The 16,216-nt window shown below is 44.1% G+C and overlaps 1 protein-coding gene across 3 annotated transcripts in view; it reads left to right on the plus strand.

The window, feature by feature from the left end:
• The window catches only part of GCLC (glutamate-cysteine ligase catalytic subunit), a 32,306-nt gene continuing 20,226 nt past the window's right edge, over positions 4,137-16,216 (plus strand). Inside the window, exons 1-2 of one of the 3 annotated variants that reach the window (XM_021390810.1) lie at positions 4,162-4,286; positions 5,088-5,261. Coding sequence is in view for 1 of the 3 variants with exons in the window: in XM_021390808.1 (XP_021246483.1) it covers positions 4,137-4,286 (150 nt within the window). In the remaining 2 variants the exon portion in view is untranslated. Of the gene's footprint in view, positions 4,287-5,087; positions 5,262-13,735; positions 15,423-16,216 lie in introns of those variants that run through there. The other 2 variants (XM_021390808.1, XM_021390809.1) reach the window with 2 other exon arrangements.

The raw sequence follows: 16,216 nt of genomic DNA on the forward strand, positions 1-16,216 counted from the left end.
TCAAAAATGACAACTCAATAATTGCTTCGAAAAATGCTACTCTAAAAATTTTATCTGATGATTCATGAAGAAAAACAAACCCTTCTTTATCCCTGTAGTAACAGCCTCATCACAAGACATCTACTTTTTACTTGTTACTTCTAGTGACAGCTGGTAAAACAAGGCTTCCTGTAGGATGGGCTTTTGAGTGACCTGGTCTAGTGGAAGATGTTCCTGCCCACGGCACGCGTTTGGAACTAGATTATCTTTAAAGTCCCTTCCAACCCTAACCATTCTGCGTTTCTATGATTCTATGCCTGGTCTCACCTATGAGTCTTTAGCTTCTTCTCACGAGTATATTCTCAAAGCTCCAAGCTACTTTATTTAGATTTAGTGGCAGCTGATTTTAACAGCTTAGCAGATACTTGAAAGATGAAGTGGGTTATACTCTGGGGAGTTTCTAGGAAGACAGGAACATATAAACGCTAAAGCCAACTGCTCACTGTTACAGGTACCATGCCATATACTCTCTTCCTATAACCCTATCATCTCCAACTTAAAAATACATAGGCCTTTTTCTTTAACTATTTCAGCTGGAAAACTCTTCCAGATCTCTACTGATCTTCATCTAGTAGAAATTCTAGTAGAATGCAGATAGTTTTAGAATGCTTTTCTAATGGTTTTCAAGGCAAGGATCAGTAAGATCACCTAGGATTTTGTAACTTCAGTACATCTTTATTTCTTAAAATATTTGTTTCCTGGCATAGCCCTCTCTGGGTGTTATCATGCTGCCTCAACACTATTATAAACATTCAGCTGAGTCTAACCTGAAAATGATTTTTCCATCTCTGGGAAAAAAAAATCCTTTTTATAGTTGGATGCAAATAATTTGTGTTCCTTTTCGTATAAGGCAAGGCTTCTCCATTAAGTTTCCATTTTAAATCAGAGCAGAGATAACAACAAAAAAGGAAAAGCTGATATTTATTTAAGTGGACATGTAATTTAATTAGAGCAATTATCCTAACTGCCCAATTGGTAAAAAAGAGCAAACAAAAAAAACAACACCCTACCACTGAAAACATACTAAAGTCACATCCTTAAATAAATGATAATTTGATGTGCGGTAAGCAGATACAGCTTACAGATACAGAACGAGGAACAGAATCCCTAGCTGGGACTGAAAAGCATCTACTCAAGAGATCAGGACCAAATAAAATGGTTTGACCCAGTTATAATACACATCTTGTCACAATAAAGTGAATTTGGACTGAATCTGCCTTATTAAAGTTCCATGTTGCTATGTTTACATAAAGGACATTTTTGGGGAGGATGTATTTCTTCCCCATAAAATAGCTTTCTAGTAAACAATTTGTTTCAAAGATGAATCTAGATTTTCCTTTGCACTGTCAAGAAAAACTCACATCTTGGGGCTAGGAATATTGGTACTGAGCTAAACTCATAACATCAACCAAAGCCCTGCATGTATGTTTGGAAAAGCTTTTTCTTTTTCGTCCTCCATATTAAGTGTATTGGAAGCAATTATACATCACATTAAGTGGACTAGAAATGATTATGCTACAATAGGAACACAGGCAGATATTACAAGATACTTGTGCACCTTGAAGTCATATTTTATGTTATACATAAGTGAATACATCTGCATGTGATGCTTGTCAGCCTTAGAATGACTTATACTCCTCTACAGCACGGTTCCCTGCAGAAGAAAAGGCTACACGTATCCCAGCACTGCCAGAACACATATATTTAGAACTGGAAGGAGCTTCAGCTGAAGACAGTAAACACTTCATAAACAGAGCTCATATGTTACACTGTGAGGCTAAAGATTACAATGTGAGAAAACAGTTTATATTTTTATCAGCTTTAATGGTGCAGAAGGAAAATAACTTGGTTTTCTGTCATAAACAGCATACTAGCTCAGTAACTGATAAGCACACAAGGATGGGGGAAAAAAGTAGAGAACTACACTGAAACAACTCAAGAATTGGTATAATATGAATAAAAGGCAAGAGAAAACCACTAAAAATGAGCTCCTGAATTTCAGGATGAGGAGTAGCATTAGCAGTCAGCTGAAGAGTATGGACTGCTTAATAGCATCTTGCATTACCATAAAGCTGATCTTACTTTGGAAATGTTGTGTATGTTGCTGGAAATGTACAGAACAATTACAGACACTAGCACACTCAAGGCACTTTGGGATGATAACAAATACCCAAACCTTTCAAAAACTTAGCAACACAGCACTCCACCAGTCAAGTGAATGGAAAGCATAAGTCCTAGGTAACCCAGACACGTTCACCTGGATTCATAAGACAACAACTGGAGTTTGCTCTGATATAATAACATTTGCTCCAAAACCAGAACTGCCACAAGAGAAGGAAAGAGGCCACTGGCAGAGCCATTTCACATTGCTTAGATGCATTTGGTATTGATGGGACTCCTCAGGTGCAGCCATCTGGACACTAAACCTATAGAAAACCTGAGACTGGGTGGCAGTGTGGTGGCACTGACATTTCAGTCTCCATCCTTTGGCACAAATGGCTTCAAATAGAAGGGACCATGCATGCAGTCACTTTGTCCTCTCATAGCACAAAGAAAGTAGAAGTAGGCTCTGCATAAGCAATATCTTTCATCAGACTTCTGTTGCAAAGCGTGAAGATTTTCTTACTTCCTCATTTCTCAAAAATCAAAAAGGCTGTGGGAATTTTGGAACTAAAGGAAGAGATTATCTTCTTCTCCTTCAAAGTCAACCAGCCTTGTTCAGATCTACCAGCAGCAGCACAGTGCTTTCAGCTGGACATCAGCCATGAAAACCGTAGTCACAACCATGAGTTTTAACAAAGCTGTAAGCCCCAAAAAGCAGTGCACAGTTTTAACTAAAGAGGTCCCTGCCCTTCTTGTTGCAATGGTTTTGTCAACACCGCTCTTTTAATGCAAATTTTAGTCATTGAAAAAATAACTAACATATTTCAAATTCCAGTGGTTTTTACTTTAGTATTTTCTCCTTTCCACTAATGCACTTTAGGTTTATTATTTTAATGCGTTAGGAGCCTGTCCTATCCTCGAGGCACCTCAAATCCTGGAAGAGAGACAATTAAGCAGTTTTTGTCTATGTAACCTTTCAGTTAAGGGAATAGCTAATAAGACAATTCATCCATTAGTAGGTATACCACAATTCAAATGTTCTACTAATCCTCAAACCCTTAACTATGCAATCCTACTGCATGCCAGCCATGCCTTCCCTGAAGGCCTACAAAGAAATAGCCGTGTAAATAGAATGAAAAACAGGGCTCAGGCAGAATGAATTGCCACGTCTGAGCCCTTGTCTACTTCGCAAACTTCCTTACATCCCTCGCTTTTTAATGGTGCCCAGAAAGGACAGCCTCCTCAGAAGCAAGTCTCTCCCTTCACCTAAGCTTCAGCTCCTTGCTCGTCTCTTCATTTAGATGACACTTCTGAGAGCAGTGACACAGCCCTTCTTCCATTTTGTATCAAGCCTACAACGCACACCGTGACACTCCCCTCCTCCTTCTCCCCCCAGACGAACGTTGCTCCGGTTCCCCCCGAGGCAATCAACTGCGGCACAGCGCGGCCTCCCTCCCCTCGGCACAACGGGACGCAACCGCAGCGCGGGCAACGCGGCCCGAGCCCCAACGGCTCAGCAGGGCGAGGTACTGCCGGCACCGGGAGCGCGCCGGAATCTCCTAACCGTGAAACATATCTATTTATTTGTCTCAAGAGGACCCAAGCGCCCATCTCGCTGCAGCCAGGCTGTTATACTGACAAACGCGTAGGAAGGAAGAGCATAAGCTCCTTCCCGGCCTTGGTCTGGCAGGAGGGAGCGTTCTGCGTTCCTTGACCCTTCCGGAGGGCCAGTCGGGACCACTCGCACGGCCAGCAACGGCATCCCCGCCGTCATTCCCGCGGCGCTACCCGCGGGGCGCAGGAGCCGGGCGGAGCGGCGGGGCGGGGCGGGGCTGCCGGCGGAAAGTGCTGAGTCACGGCCTGACGCGCTGCCGCCGTCACGTGCGGCGCCGGGCTCGGACTCGCCGCGCAGCGCGGCACCGAGCGCAGATCGCTTCGAGCCGGTGGTGCCGCTCGTCGCTCGTTTCCGTTCTCCCTCGCTACCCGTGGTCGGCATGGGGCTGCTGTCGCAGGGCTCGCCGCTGAGCTGGGAGGAGACGCGGCGGCACGCGGAGCACGTGCGGAAGCACGGCATCCTCCAGTTCCTCCACATCTACCGCGCGCTGCGCGACCGCCACAAGGACGTCCTCAAGTGGGGCGACGAGGTGAGCCCCCCGGCACGGCCTCCCCGCGCCCTGCCCCGCCTTTGTTCCCCCGCCCGCGGTGCCGTAGCGCGGCCGCCTCGCGGTTCCCGGAGCGTGCTTTCCCCTGAGGGAAGCGCTCCGCCGCCCGTTCTCGGCCGCGCGCGCGGCCCCGCTTCCCCCCGGGGCCGGTGAACGAGGGGCCGCGGGAGGCGGGCGTGCTGCTGCGGGCGGGCCCTGCGCGCTCGGCTGCCGGGACGGGCCTCGGCGGCACCGCGCGGGGCGTCCGGGGCCGGCGGGGCGGGGAAGGCCGCCCGTGAGCTCTGCTGGAGGCGGCCTCCGCGGGGCTGCCCTGCGCCTGCCCGGCACGGAGCGGCTCGGCGCTGTCCGGTTGTAAAGGCCTACGGGGGCCTGCCCGCCGCATCCACGCCTTGTGATGCCGCCTCACCGAGCTGTGCCTGGCGACAGCCCCGGCCGTCTGGGAGCAGCGCTGGGTGCGTGCGGGTGCTCGTTGCCGATGGAAAACGCTGCTCTCCTCTTGCGTGGTGAGAGACCTCGTGTCCTACTTGTATTGCCCTGAGCAGCTGCTGGCAGTTCAGGGCTTAGCGAGGCAAATTGAAACGCGCAGATCTGGCCCGGTCTGACACCGGTGTTCCCACAGCTCCTGTATGGCAGAGAAGAGCATCGTGAGTTGTAGTTTCAGGAGTAAAAATGGAGCAGAGAGTACTCCTACTACTCCAGGTCTGAACTTGAGGGTTTCCTCATGAGCCTTTAACAGAGGTGCCTACTTTCAGTGTTACATGTAAGTTGGCTTTGTGTTCTCAGGTGAGGTCGGTCTGCAGGTGTGCTGGCTCGGTGTCCCTCCTGGCTGCTGCTCCCTGAACTGCCACCGCTGCCCAAGCTCAGGACCTGACCCAAGGACTGGGCACCAGGTCGTGTCTTTAGCATGATTTGTTCTCTCAGCAGCACTTCACAGCGATCCAGCAGGCCCTGGTTAAGGTGAGGGAAGCACTGGGAGCTGTGGATGAGCGGGCGAGCAGCAGCAGCCCATTGTTGAGTGAGCGTTGCTTCGCTTGAGTCACTGGGTGCATTGCCTAGGTGTGATCTTAGCAAATGATAGTAACCTCAGGTGTGGCAGCTTATCTTGGTTCTACTGCATCATACAATTTTTATATAGTGCAGCCTTAAGGCGCGCATTAGCGTGCTGGGTGCATTTGCCACTCTGCAGTTGTGCAAAGCAGAATCATGTCTGTGTAGCTTTCTGTGCTGTAGGCAGCTAGTGGGGAAAGCAGTAAACTTGTTTTCACTTTTTTTCTTCCCATTTCTGGTTGTTAGAAAGTGGACCCGCACTTACACAGTCCAGTTGAGAGCTGGCCAGTTGTCACTAACTTGCCTTCTCTGCTCTTTGACCCTTGTGTATAAAGTCACAGCCTGAGGGCATCTTATTGTCTTAAAAACTCGTGAAGACAGAAATCAAGGAGAAGGATGACAGGCCTCACATGATGATAGCAATGAAACCAGGATAAAGAAAATTACTTCTGTGTTCACAAGATGTTAGTGTGACATAATTTGGCAGAAGATACTTTGTTCAACTTCATTTTTAAGGACTACTTGCAAGCAAAACCCTACTTCTGTAGCACGCACTGAGTTTGTCTTTCACTGCAGACAATGCAAATATTGGGCAGATTGTCCCCATCTCGCTAAAGCCATTGTGGAGAGAAAATATGATGTCTGCTTTTGAGGAAAGAGGCAGCCTTAGCCTTGATCGTATTATCATCAGGGCTCTATCACACAGCATATGCTGTAAGACTTGTTACGAGAGCAGCGGTGGTCCTTTAGGATGCTTGTAAACTGCTGTAGACTCCACTCGTGGTCCCAGATGAAACTACAGGGAGCTGCTGTGTCGCTGTCTGCCTCCTGCTGCCAGACAGGAGTGCTAAGGAGAGGTGCTGACAGAGCGGTGTGGTGGCACTTGTTCTGAATGAAGCTGAGCAGCGCTGCGGCTCCCACTGCTGCTTTAGACCCTGACTACAGAGCTGGAGAGGTTGAAGCATTGGCTCTGCTGCCTCTGAGACAGGCAGCTTCTTGCTTGTGGTGTTAGGAGAGCCAAGGGCTCTGCCGAACCGATCTTGGCTTTTTGGGGTCTGTTTTTTCTGGGGGCTTTGTTTTCTACAATCATGAAATTTTTGTGAACTTTTTTTTAAAAAAAAAAAATGTTGCAAGTATACTGCAGAATAAGACTTCCTTAAAAAAAAAATCTTTCTAAGCATCTCTTTGAAGCTGTGTTTGCAGGTAGGTGTCCTTTGCCCCTTAATTATCCTTCTGCCTCATTTACTTTAAAACCCCCTATTTATGCTTGGCATCTCCTGGCTGTGGAAAATACAAAGCATCGAACTGTCTCATTATCCATCATTAAACCCCTCTTTATAGTCCTTGCCTTAATGTCTGTCTCACATTCTCCTGAGGTTTTTCATCCTTCTCTCCCCACCAACAATACATGCTTAACCGTGTGTTTTCAGAGAAAACAGTCATTAAATATTTTAATTTTTTTTTTTTGTGCATCAAATGCAAAAACCTCCACCTTTTCACTAGTGTGTATTAGCAGAGGTAGCAGGCACTACAGGAAACAATTGGATCGTGCTGCTTGGCAGGTGTTAGTGGTACCAAGTTTAAAAAGTTTGTTTGAGAGTAAGGCAAAACCTACTCCAGTTGCTTCCAAGCTTTTCTGCTGAAAGCTGTCTTGTGTACTAGTGCACTACTGTGCTATGCAGTGCCTCTGGTCTGCTGTTTGCATTCCTCTAGCTGACAGCTGTTGCTTAAATTTTACTTTGCAGCTTAATGTGGACATTCAGATCAGACAAGTGGAATGAGTGGCTCTTGGCTAGGCTCAGCTCCGTCACTTTGTGCTGTGTGGGTGTGTGTGTACAGAGTAACAACATCACTTGCAGATCTACATATGTGGGTGCGCATCCATTAGTACTTACGTGTGATAATTCAAGTTTTCTTGCCGTCCCTGAACGGGACAGGTTGATGCTCTGCAGGCTGAATGCCTGTCTGGGCTGGGAAAATGATGCAAGCAAGAAGAGCTGGAGAAGGGATGTTGAAGGCTCAAAAAAAACTGTAAAGAGTATATGAAAGTGTTTGGAGGGAGATCCCCCTCAGAGTAAAAGCTATAGAGAGCAAGGGTGAGCAAACAGGATGGTTTTATTTGAAAGTACACGTAAATTAGATGGCACTCTGACTTGCTCTGCCTTGCTTAATGAAATTGGACATAACAATCTCCTTGCTGCATGAGTCTTGCTGCTGTTGGTGTTAGGCCGTGCAATGCATCGTGCATCTTCAGTTGTTGTCTTTGTGGCGATGTGGACTTATTTCATGTGAATTTTAGTTCATTTGATACTGAATTTTGTGAGACACTATGAAACGTGCTCCCATACTGCTTTCAAGTGGTACTCATCCTGACTACATTCTTTTGTGGGTTGCTTTTTGTTTCCTGCACAATGTCTCAGTCTCTTCTTTTAGCTTCTTTTGGTCTGCTTTCTTTCCCTGTTTTTACTTCCGATTTATTCTGCTCCTTATTTACTAATTTTTTTGAATTATACCTTATAAATTGAGAATGGAAATGAACATTTTCTGCTCAGCGCTTCTTAATGCAAGCAGCAAAGTATCCTTTCTCAGAAGGTGCGAGAAGAGAAGCCAGAGGGTTCTTGGCAAAGTGACCCACGGGTGTTACTTCTGAGGAGAAGATCTTTAAAGTTTTCTCCTTTTTCCTGATAAAAGCCTGGGCTCGAAAAGAGCACCTCATCCTTTTGAATAATTCTTCTCGAGGACCTAGCTACAGCATTAACGTCTTGCTGCAGTTCATGGCCTTTGTTTTTTCCAGACAGGAGCAGCAAGGTGCTGGGATCAGTGATGCTGCACCGCGGCCTACAGAATTTCAGGCTGGTAAAGTAACACTACAACTGAAGGAAATGAATTTGGGCTCAGATGCACATGGTTTGAGGCTCCTGTTCAATGTCTGTTACCTATTTAAAACCGGAGACAAAATCTATAGAGCATTTTTTAACAATGATTAATCTAGCTCACCTGGTGTAAGAAGTAAGTATAGCTCCTGTCTCTAAAACACACAGCTGAAGGTTTGGTCACCGCTTCTCTGCAGAGGCCTAGCGAGAGACGTGCAAGGAGGTATTCAGGCAGAGATGAGAGAAAACTTTTACAAAATAAGAAATAGGTTCAAGAGAGCACTGTGACATACAGAAAAAGCATTCAGCTTTCCTTATTTTACAAGAAATTTGGGTAAGCTAATGGAACAGAGAAGCAGCAGATATAAAGCAATTATCTTAAAAGGACAAAGCTTAGATATCCAGTGGCACAGGATGCCACATAGTAACTTTACATCTAAGAGGGACACTTACGTGGATGACAAGAGTAGGCAGTTTCTTAAGGCTTTCATTTACAAAGCTCCACATGCTGCAAGATACCCGTCCCTCTGACCAAACCACTTAAACAATTTTCACATCGCTCATGAGGTTTCTTTAACATTCATCTGAAACTTTCTAATTAGCTTTTTACTGTATATGTTCTAAATACAAAAGCAATTTATTGCTCTTCTATTTTCCTGGCTATCAGTAATAGATTTTCCTTTCAAGAAAAAAAAAAAAAAACAAATAGCCTGATCTCTATGTGAAGAGCTCATAATCTCACTTTGTTCAAAATGCTCTGCAGAAATTGCTTTGAAAGCTTTTCATGGGAGTCTTCTGCTAGCAAAAACACTAATATATCATCATTTTTAAAAGTTTTTTTTTTTTAGCATTTGAGCTATTGTCACTTTAAGACAATCACTTTTAGTCTCCCCCTCCCCCTGCAAAATTCCCCAAACAATGCATTTTTGAATTTCTTTCATGCAGAAATTCCTCACGATGGCTCCCTGCCAGATGCAGCATGTCTGGATGCATTTGAATGGTAGTTGTCTTAATCAATGTGCTTGCCTGCTTGCCACGTGAGGAAAAGCAGCGCTCATGAATGATTGGGTTATGTGTCACGTGTCTGCCTGTTCATACTTTCCCTCTGAGCTTTCCCTAAATAAAAGGACAGTGACATTATTTGTTTACAAGTAATTTGTTTCCTTTATATTTTCATAGCTGCATTTGCTGTTTATTAGAATAGTGTTTCTGGGGTATGATTTTAATGCATCAGCTGCCACTGCTTGAAAGCTTTGAGTGTTTGAATACGCTAATGAATGCAAATGTATCTCCTTAAATCTTGATTTGAACAAGGTAGGTGCCCTTGAAGAGTCTGCTTGTTTATTCCCTCCCTGGGTGCTTTGGCTGACAGTTGTGAAACTCCATTTCTGCCTTGCTTTAATCTTTGCATCACAACTGTAACTGTTAGCCTCCTTCATTATTTGCTTCAGCTGCTTCCTCCTCAGTTCTTCTGTGACCAAATTGCAAGACATGCTCAGGTTGTAGTGCAGTAGCACTGAGCCATGAGCCACCACAGCTGGATGCGCTGAGAATACAGTGGTGCGGAGCTCACGGCTCTGTCCGGTCCTGCTAGAAGTAGTGTGCACCTTCCCTCAGACTGCTCGTGTGTGGTAGGTGCTGATCTGTTTCCTCATAAAACATGGTACATATCTGCAGTGCTCTGCAGCCTCCGTGGAAAATGGATCTGGTGGCTGTTTCTCTGGAAATTACTGTGTATAACTTTCTTAATACCTGGAATTTGCTGCAGTAGCCTAGCCTGCATTGCCTCATCAGCTTAAAACAGAGGAGACTCCGGAAGAGAGGAGCAAATGAACAGGAAGAAAAATGCAAGATACCTAATATTGAGAAGACCTGAGCTGTTAGGCTGAAGAAAATGTGGAAGCTTAGATTTGGAGAGAGAATGCAGATCTGAGAGTAGTTTAGCTCCAGAGCACCCAGAAGAGGCCATGTGCTGGGATTTGGGAAGCTCCCCTAAGTGCTGCTGCAGAAGAGTAACAAACAGCAGAAAGCACAAGCACAGAGATTAGTACATCCTGGTGTTTTCTTTACCCTAGGATGTTAGGAAAGCAAAAGTGGTTCTCAGTTCTTTCCATCTTAGCAAGTGAAAATACAGATACAAGTCCTTTGCCTCTTATTATGCTTCTGCTTTCAGTTCTCTTTATTTAAACTGTTCTCTATAGGTTTGGAATTGCTTTTGTAAAGATTATTAGTCTAATCCTACATGTATTTGGCTGAGTTACACTGAGTGTTTCAGCAAATAGTTTATAGTCGGATGCTTTTTCGAAAGCTAATTTTGCAGTTCATGGAAAATGTTTTGAAGGGCTTATTTTTTTTCAATTTTCTCTAAACAAGCCATAATTCATAATAAATAGTGACCAAGCCCCACAGTGTGCATTGATTTCCTCCTCCACAATCGCAGATCTGAATAAAAGTAGTTTTAATTTTCCGCTGCCTGTATATTTTACATAGAGAAATATTCTGTTCACAGTGAACTTCCTGCCTTGTGTGGATGTCAAATGAATTGCCATCATCTTGTCATGGAATTACCATCTATTGTTTCAACATAATTCCTCTTTTGCCACAGTCTTGCTCTTCTTGCTGTGCAGATGTGTTATCTCAGTTAATAGTATGAGAAAGGCTGAGTAGGAAGCATGAGTACAGGACAGGGGTTTTCTTGGTCTTTTTTTCTCTCTCACTTTGTGATGCAAGAGGCAATGTAGAAGCTTGCAGCATCTTGGTTAACAGTTGAAGAAACGATCTATTACTAGTCTATAAAAATATCTAGCCTGTGTGAATTAGAAAATACAACTGTGCCAGAAAGACTTGTGCTTTTTTGTTTTAAATTTAAAAATTCATGAGTATCCTAAATTTGTGTTTGATACAACAATGTGAAATTAACATCATCTTAGTCATTTATAGTATTACCTCAGGTGTGACACAATGCAGCGATTGAAGAGGAGACGCTTTGTTCTCTAATGTGCCCATATCTTGTTCCGGAGAAGCACGCAAAAATAGTTACAACCTCCAGATTTAGTTTTGAGTACCCCAGCTTCCTGGTATACGCAGCACAGGACATGCTCTTGTCACGTTGAATCACGTGCAAAGAAAATCTGCAAACCTAATGTCAGCAAGTGGGAGGGGAGTGGGCAGGAGGCCTTAGCTAGGTCTCTGTTGCCTCTTCATCTTCTGCAGCTACATCTGCCTCTGCATCTTCATCTTTTATGTGGTACAGAAGCGCTTCAGCTTTGTATGTACTGTCAGCATAATAAACACCAGTGACACTGGGAGTTTTGTTGCTGTTCTTTAAGAGCACGGTTGCTGTAGGTTGGATTTGTGTAGAGTTGCAGACTGTTTATTGGATTAGGTGCTCCAAGGGTATTTGATGAAAATAAAGCATTTTGGGAAACAAATTTGAGTAGTAAACTTAAAAAATAAAAAATGTTTTAATGGCAGAAAATGGGGATTGCAATCCCATGAGCCTGGATGTGTTCTGCATTGTGCCACTGAGTTACCTGGGGGCTTGCTGATGAGAAATGGGAAACCGGCTTCAGCTGTGACGCCAGAGTTGTTTTCTTCCCAAGTTCTCTCCCTCAGGACTTGGACTGTCCTTTGTGGGCCTGCAAACCTTTCATTAAATGTATGTTATGAGCTGGTTATTACTGTGACTCTGTTTTATGACAGCAGTGGGTAAGAAAGTAACCGTTAAAAAAACATTGCGTGTATGACAAGTACAGAAAACTCTGCTTTTTCCATGTTAACACTGTGGACTTGCGGTAGGGCTTTTTAATGAGCAGTCAGATTATTAAAATTTTGTTCTTCTGTAGACTCACATTTTAATGAAATGTGGCATTTTAATGATGTATTAACTGACCAATAAATGTTCTAAGGAATTACATCTTTTGCCACAATGGAGCTTAATAACTAGTGAAATGAGTTCGGGTTTTTTGTTTGTTTGAGGCTCTCAAGAAGGAAGGTTAACTTTCTTTTAAATGTGGACGTTAATATGTGAGGCATACTACATGAAAAGATTTTAAATGCTTTAGTGGCTTCTGGGAATAGTAAACAAAAGCCTCGAGACTTTGTTCGGTGCTCAGGAAAAGATTGCAATTTTTTTTTAAAGCTCCAGGCCAAGGGGGAATTATGAATCCGGAGACAGCTACTGAACTGCTGTTAAGGTTACTCAAGTAATTGCTCCGAATACTTGTGGCAATGGTTGCCCAGTGAAGGCGCTGCTAGGGAAGAAAACATCAGTAAGGTTGTCTTCTAGGAAGAGTGGTCGTCTGTGAGTCATCCCAGGCTCTTCTGTGTCTCCTGTGACTCATCTGTGTCAGTTTTTTTGCCTGGGTAGAAGTGGTTTTTTCCCAGGAGGGAAGAGCAAGGCAGAGAGCATGCAAACTTACACCTTCCTCTCAAAACCAGCCCCTTTTCAGATAACTCTTTTAAAAATTATTTTCCTCTGTTGTATAATTTAAGCCTCTTCAGCTCCTTATTTCTGAGCTTACCAATGTGCAAGTCTGGATGCTTCCTTGTGTATTTATATACAGAAATTCCTCATCGCAAATGCATTGTACATTAAAAGCATCTGTCTAATGTTTTGGAGCAGAGGTTTGGCACTCGAATATCAATCAGACTTTGCTCGTAGTGTACTTAGCATAACAGTGTTACATTGAGTGTGCTGGGAAGGGGACTGATACTGGAAAACTGGCCCCTGCCAAGGCAAGTGTTTGTACACCGATACTCTGCTGGACAAAGATCAATTCAAGTTCTCCTTGTTACTGAGGACTGCTACTGAAACTTTGGTTGACTGGCGTGTCTTCAGTTTTAAGTCGTGTGCTTTGTGAAGAAAGAATACATGTAATTAATAAAATACAAGTACATGAGCTCTAGCTAATGTACTGGTTTTAGACATGTTTGCCCATTTCCAAAAAATAATTAGCTTTGGCGTTGATGCTGGGCAAGTCCAGTCCCAGCTACTCGGCTTATTGTGTAGAGAGAGGTTTGGCTCCTCAGCCAAGGGTGGTTCAGTCTTGCCTGCAGTCATATTTACAGAGGCAACTTGAAAGAACTTTGAAAAGTCTTATATTTCTCCAGTAGGCAACTGTAAGAAGTAAAACCTGACAAATGAAGCGATGCTGTTCTAGGAACTGTCCTGCCAGTAAGGTGCCCCAGGCCCAGCATGGCTATGGGGTGAGGAGTGGGGCTGTCCTGCTGGGCAGCCTCACCTCTGGTGCTGTGTGGCCTTTGGGTACCACTATATAAGAGGACATAAAGCAGTTTGACAGCATTGAAAGGAGGCCTGTGAAGATGGTGGGAGGACAAGAAATACGAGGGGTGCTGAGGTCCCTTGGTGTATTCAGAGCAGACTGAGGGGAGGTGTCATGGCGGCTGCAGCTCCTCACAGGGAGCAGAGGGGCAGCGCTGAGCGCTGCTCTCTGTGACAGCAGCAGAGCCCAAGGGAACTGCATGGAGCTGCGTCGGGAGGGGCAGGTGAAGGTTAGGGAAAGGTTCTGCACCAGAGTGCGGTGGGCATGGAACAGGCTGCCGGAGTTCAAGGAGTGTTTGCGCAGCGCTCTCAGATCCGGAGTTTGAATTTTGCATGGTCCTGTGTGGCGCAGAGAGCTGGATTCAATGATCTTTGTGGATCCTTCCTAACTCAGGATGTTCTGTGACTCTGTTCTACGATAGTGAAGGTCTCCGCTCTAGAAAACATGGGGTGAAACTGATGTGGACATATTCTGTAGTTGTGGTGCACTGCAAGTTGGTGGTTGAAGGAAGCTGATAAGGGATATTTTTCCTTTATGTTGGCTCAAGGGTAGATCTTTTATACGTGACTTAATTTATTTATTGGTATGGAAATTTATTTACCATTTGAATTTGAGCCTATTTCTAGTTTTTCTGTATGTCTGGAGGGATTTTACAGCTTTCACTTGTCTATCTTCCTGGCCAATTTCTTGTTCCGTTTCCCAGTGATCCGTCCACAGCATTTCTGTAAACTGAAAAGACCCTTCCTGGTCAGAAGGTTTTGTGTATTGGAACTGTGTTGTGCACCCCACTGCAGGGAGCAGCCTTTTGTCTTTGCTGGTATCCTCCTCATACTATGCATTCCAGATGGTGTTTTGCATTGGGGCAGGAACACCACCTGAGTACATGAATCTACGTTGTCTGCCTTTCTTAAAGCAGCAGAGTGCACTTCCCTAGCAGACCTAAGTAATGCGTCTTAGCCATGTGCATTAGTAATTTGACCTAGTATGTATTTTGCTGCTTGCTAGGTAGGCTAGTTAAAAGTAGGGAGAAAAGTGAACTGCAAGAGTTTGTCAAAATGTAAGTTTGAGGTGAAACCTACATAATTGACTTTCAGACTCAAAGCACTTACAGGCGTGCTGATGCTTTCAGCTTGGCCACAACTCTCTGAACATGTTTGTGGATAAAAAACATGCCAAGTCTGTGAATGAAGAGTTCAAGTTAAATGTAATAGTGTGTGAACTGTGAATTTGTTTCCCTTTTTCTAGCTGTAGGCTAAATCTTTTGATGAGCTTAAATTAAATTCTTTCAGAATGCCCAGTCAGTCAGTCTGTCTGTTGGCAAGATATTCTGTGGGCAAATTCTAATTGTTGGCAGCTGTCTGAAGTTCTTCTTTCTCATTAATTTTAATGGCAGATCTTCTGTGTGTTAAGACAGCTTTGAAGAATTAGTCAGTGTTTCTGGAGGCAAGAGTAGCAGTTGTTTTAAAACTAGATGCGTAAATGGCATGTATTCACTACTGTACTCAGATCATGAAACGTTTTCATTTCTTTCTTACCGTCTTCTAGGCTTAATGCTTCTTTACATTCTTTTGGTTTATTTTCTTTTGTGATGCTTTTAAACTGTATGTAATGTAGTTCATAGAGAAGGACAGTATTCTCACTACCAGATTATTGTAGTTAAATTACAAGAGCGTTTTTGGAGATAGGAGGCTAATCACAGAAACGTATTTATACACAGCGGACAAATGTTGGCCTTTGGGGTCTCTGAAACACAGCTGCAATTCTTTTGCGTTTTTTCTGCTCTCAGTCCTTCCAGAAGGTGCCATAAGGACAGTGTGGAGGCCAGGAGAGCAGGAGGCTCAATACCCAGTCACACATCTGTCTTCATAACTTGAATTGTGCGCTTAAGTACCTCTTATAGCTTAGGAGTGAAGGTAAGTTGGCTGAAGCTTTTCCAAAGCAGGAGTTGATGTTGACTATGGTAGGAACCCAGGAAGTGTGAAAGAAGTCCCTCTGTATTGCCGCTAATCATGAGTCAAGTGTCACTTGATAATAACTAAATCAATGCTTGAGTGCATTCCGGTTGGCTGTTGTCTTTACTTATCTTGAGTCGATTATTGTGGCGTAATGCACACAAACCACAAAACGTGCTGTGCTGAGAAAACTCCGTGTTGCACGGAAACTAGAAATCATTATTTATCTTAAGGGGATTAAGATTTGATCTTAAAAAGTATTGAGAACATGCCTGATTGTTCATTGAGTCCCTCCGGGATTTGTGTCTAATCAGATTCTGTAGAATTACAGACGTTCTCAGATCATGCTGTTCAAGATTTAATCATAAATCCTGGCAGAGTATTACATTCATTGTCAGTGTGGCTAGCAGCAACTCTTCTATGAATGCCAAAGTAACCAAAGACTAGGAAGCCCACGAATGTATTTAGTGTGCTGAAAAACACCGCACAGGCTTTCCTGTGTTTTGCCAGACTGTTTTCCCAGGTGCATCGGACCTCTGTATAAAAAGTGGCTGCTGATGATTTGTACACTGGCACTTCAGAATCAGTGTCTTATGTGAATCTGAGCTCCTGGCATTGAAGTAGAGGGAGGTATTCAGAAAGTACTTCTGGGTGCCTTTGTAGACAAAGTCAGAAAACATAACTGAGTGCAAATGCTGGTAAATTCTAGCTGTGGAAGTACAGTTTGAATTTATAACTAGAGCTGGATGTTTGCA

The sequence above is a fragment of the Numida meleagris genome, chromosome 3, assembly GCF_002078875.1.
Source record: "Numida meleagris isolate 19003 breed g44 Domestic line chromosome 3, NumMel1.0, whole genome shotgun sequence".
Classification (NCBI taxonomy): domain Eukaryota; kingdom Metazoa; phylum Chordata; class Aves; order Galliformes; family Numididae; genus Numida; species Numida meleagris.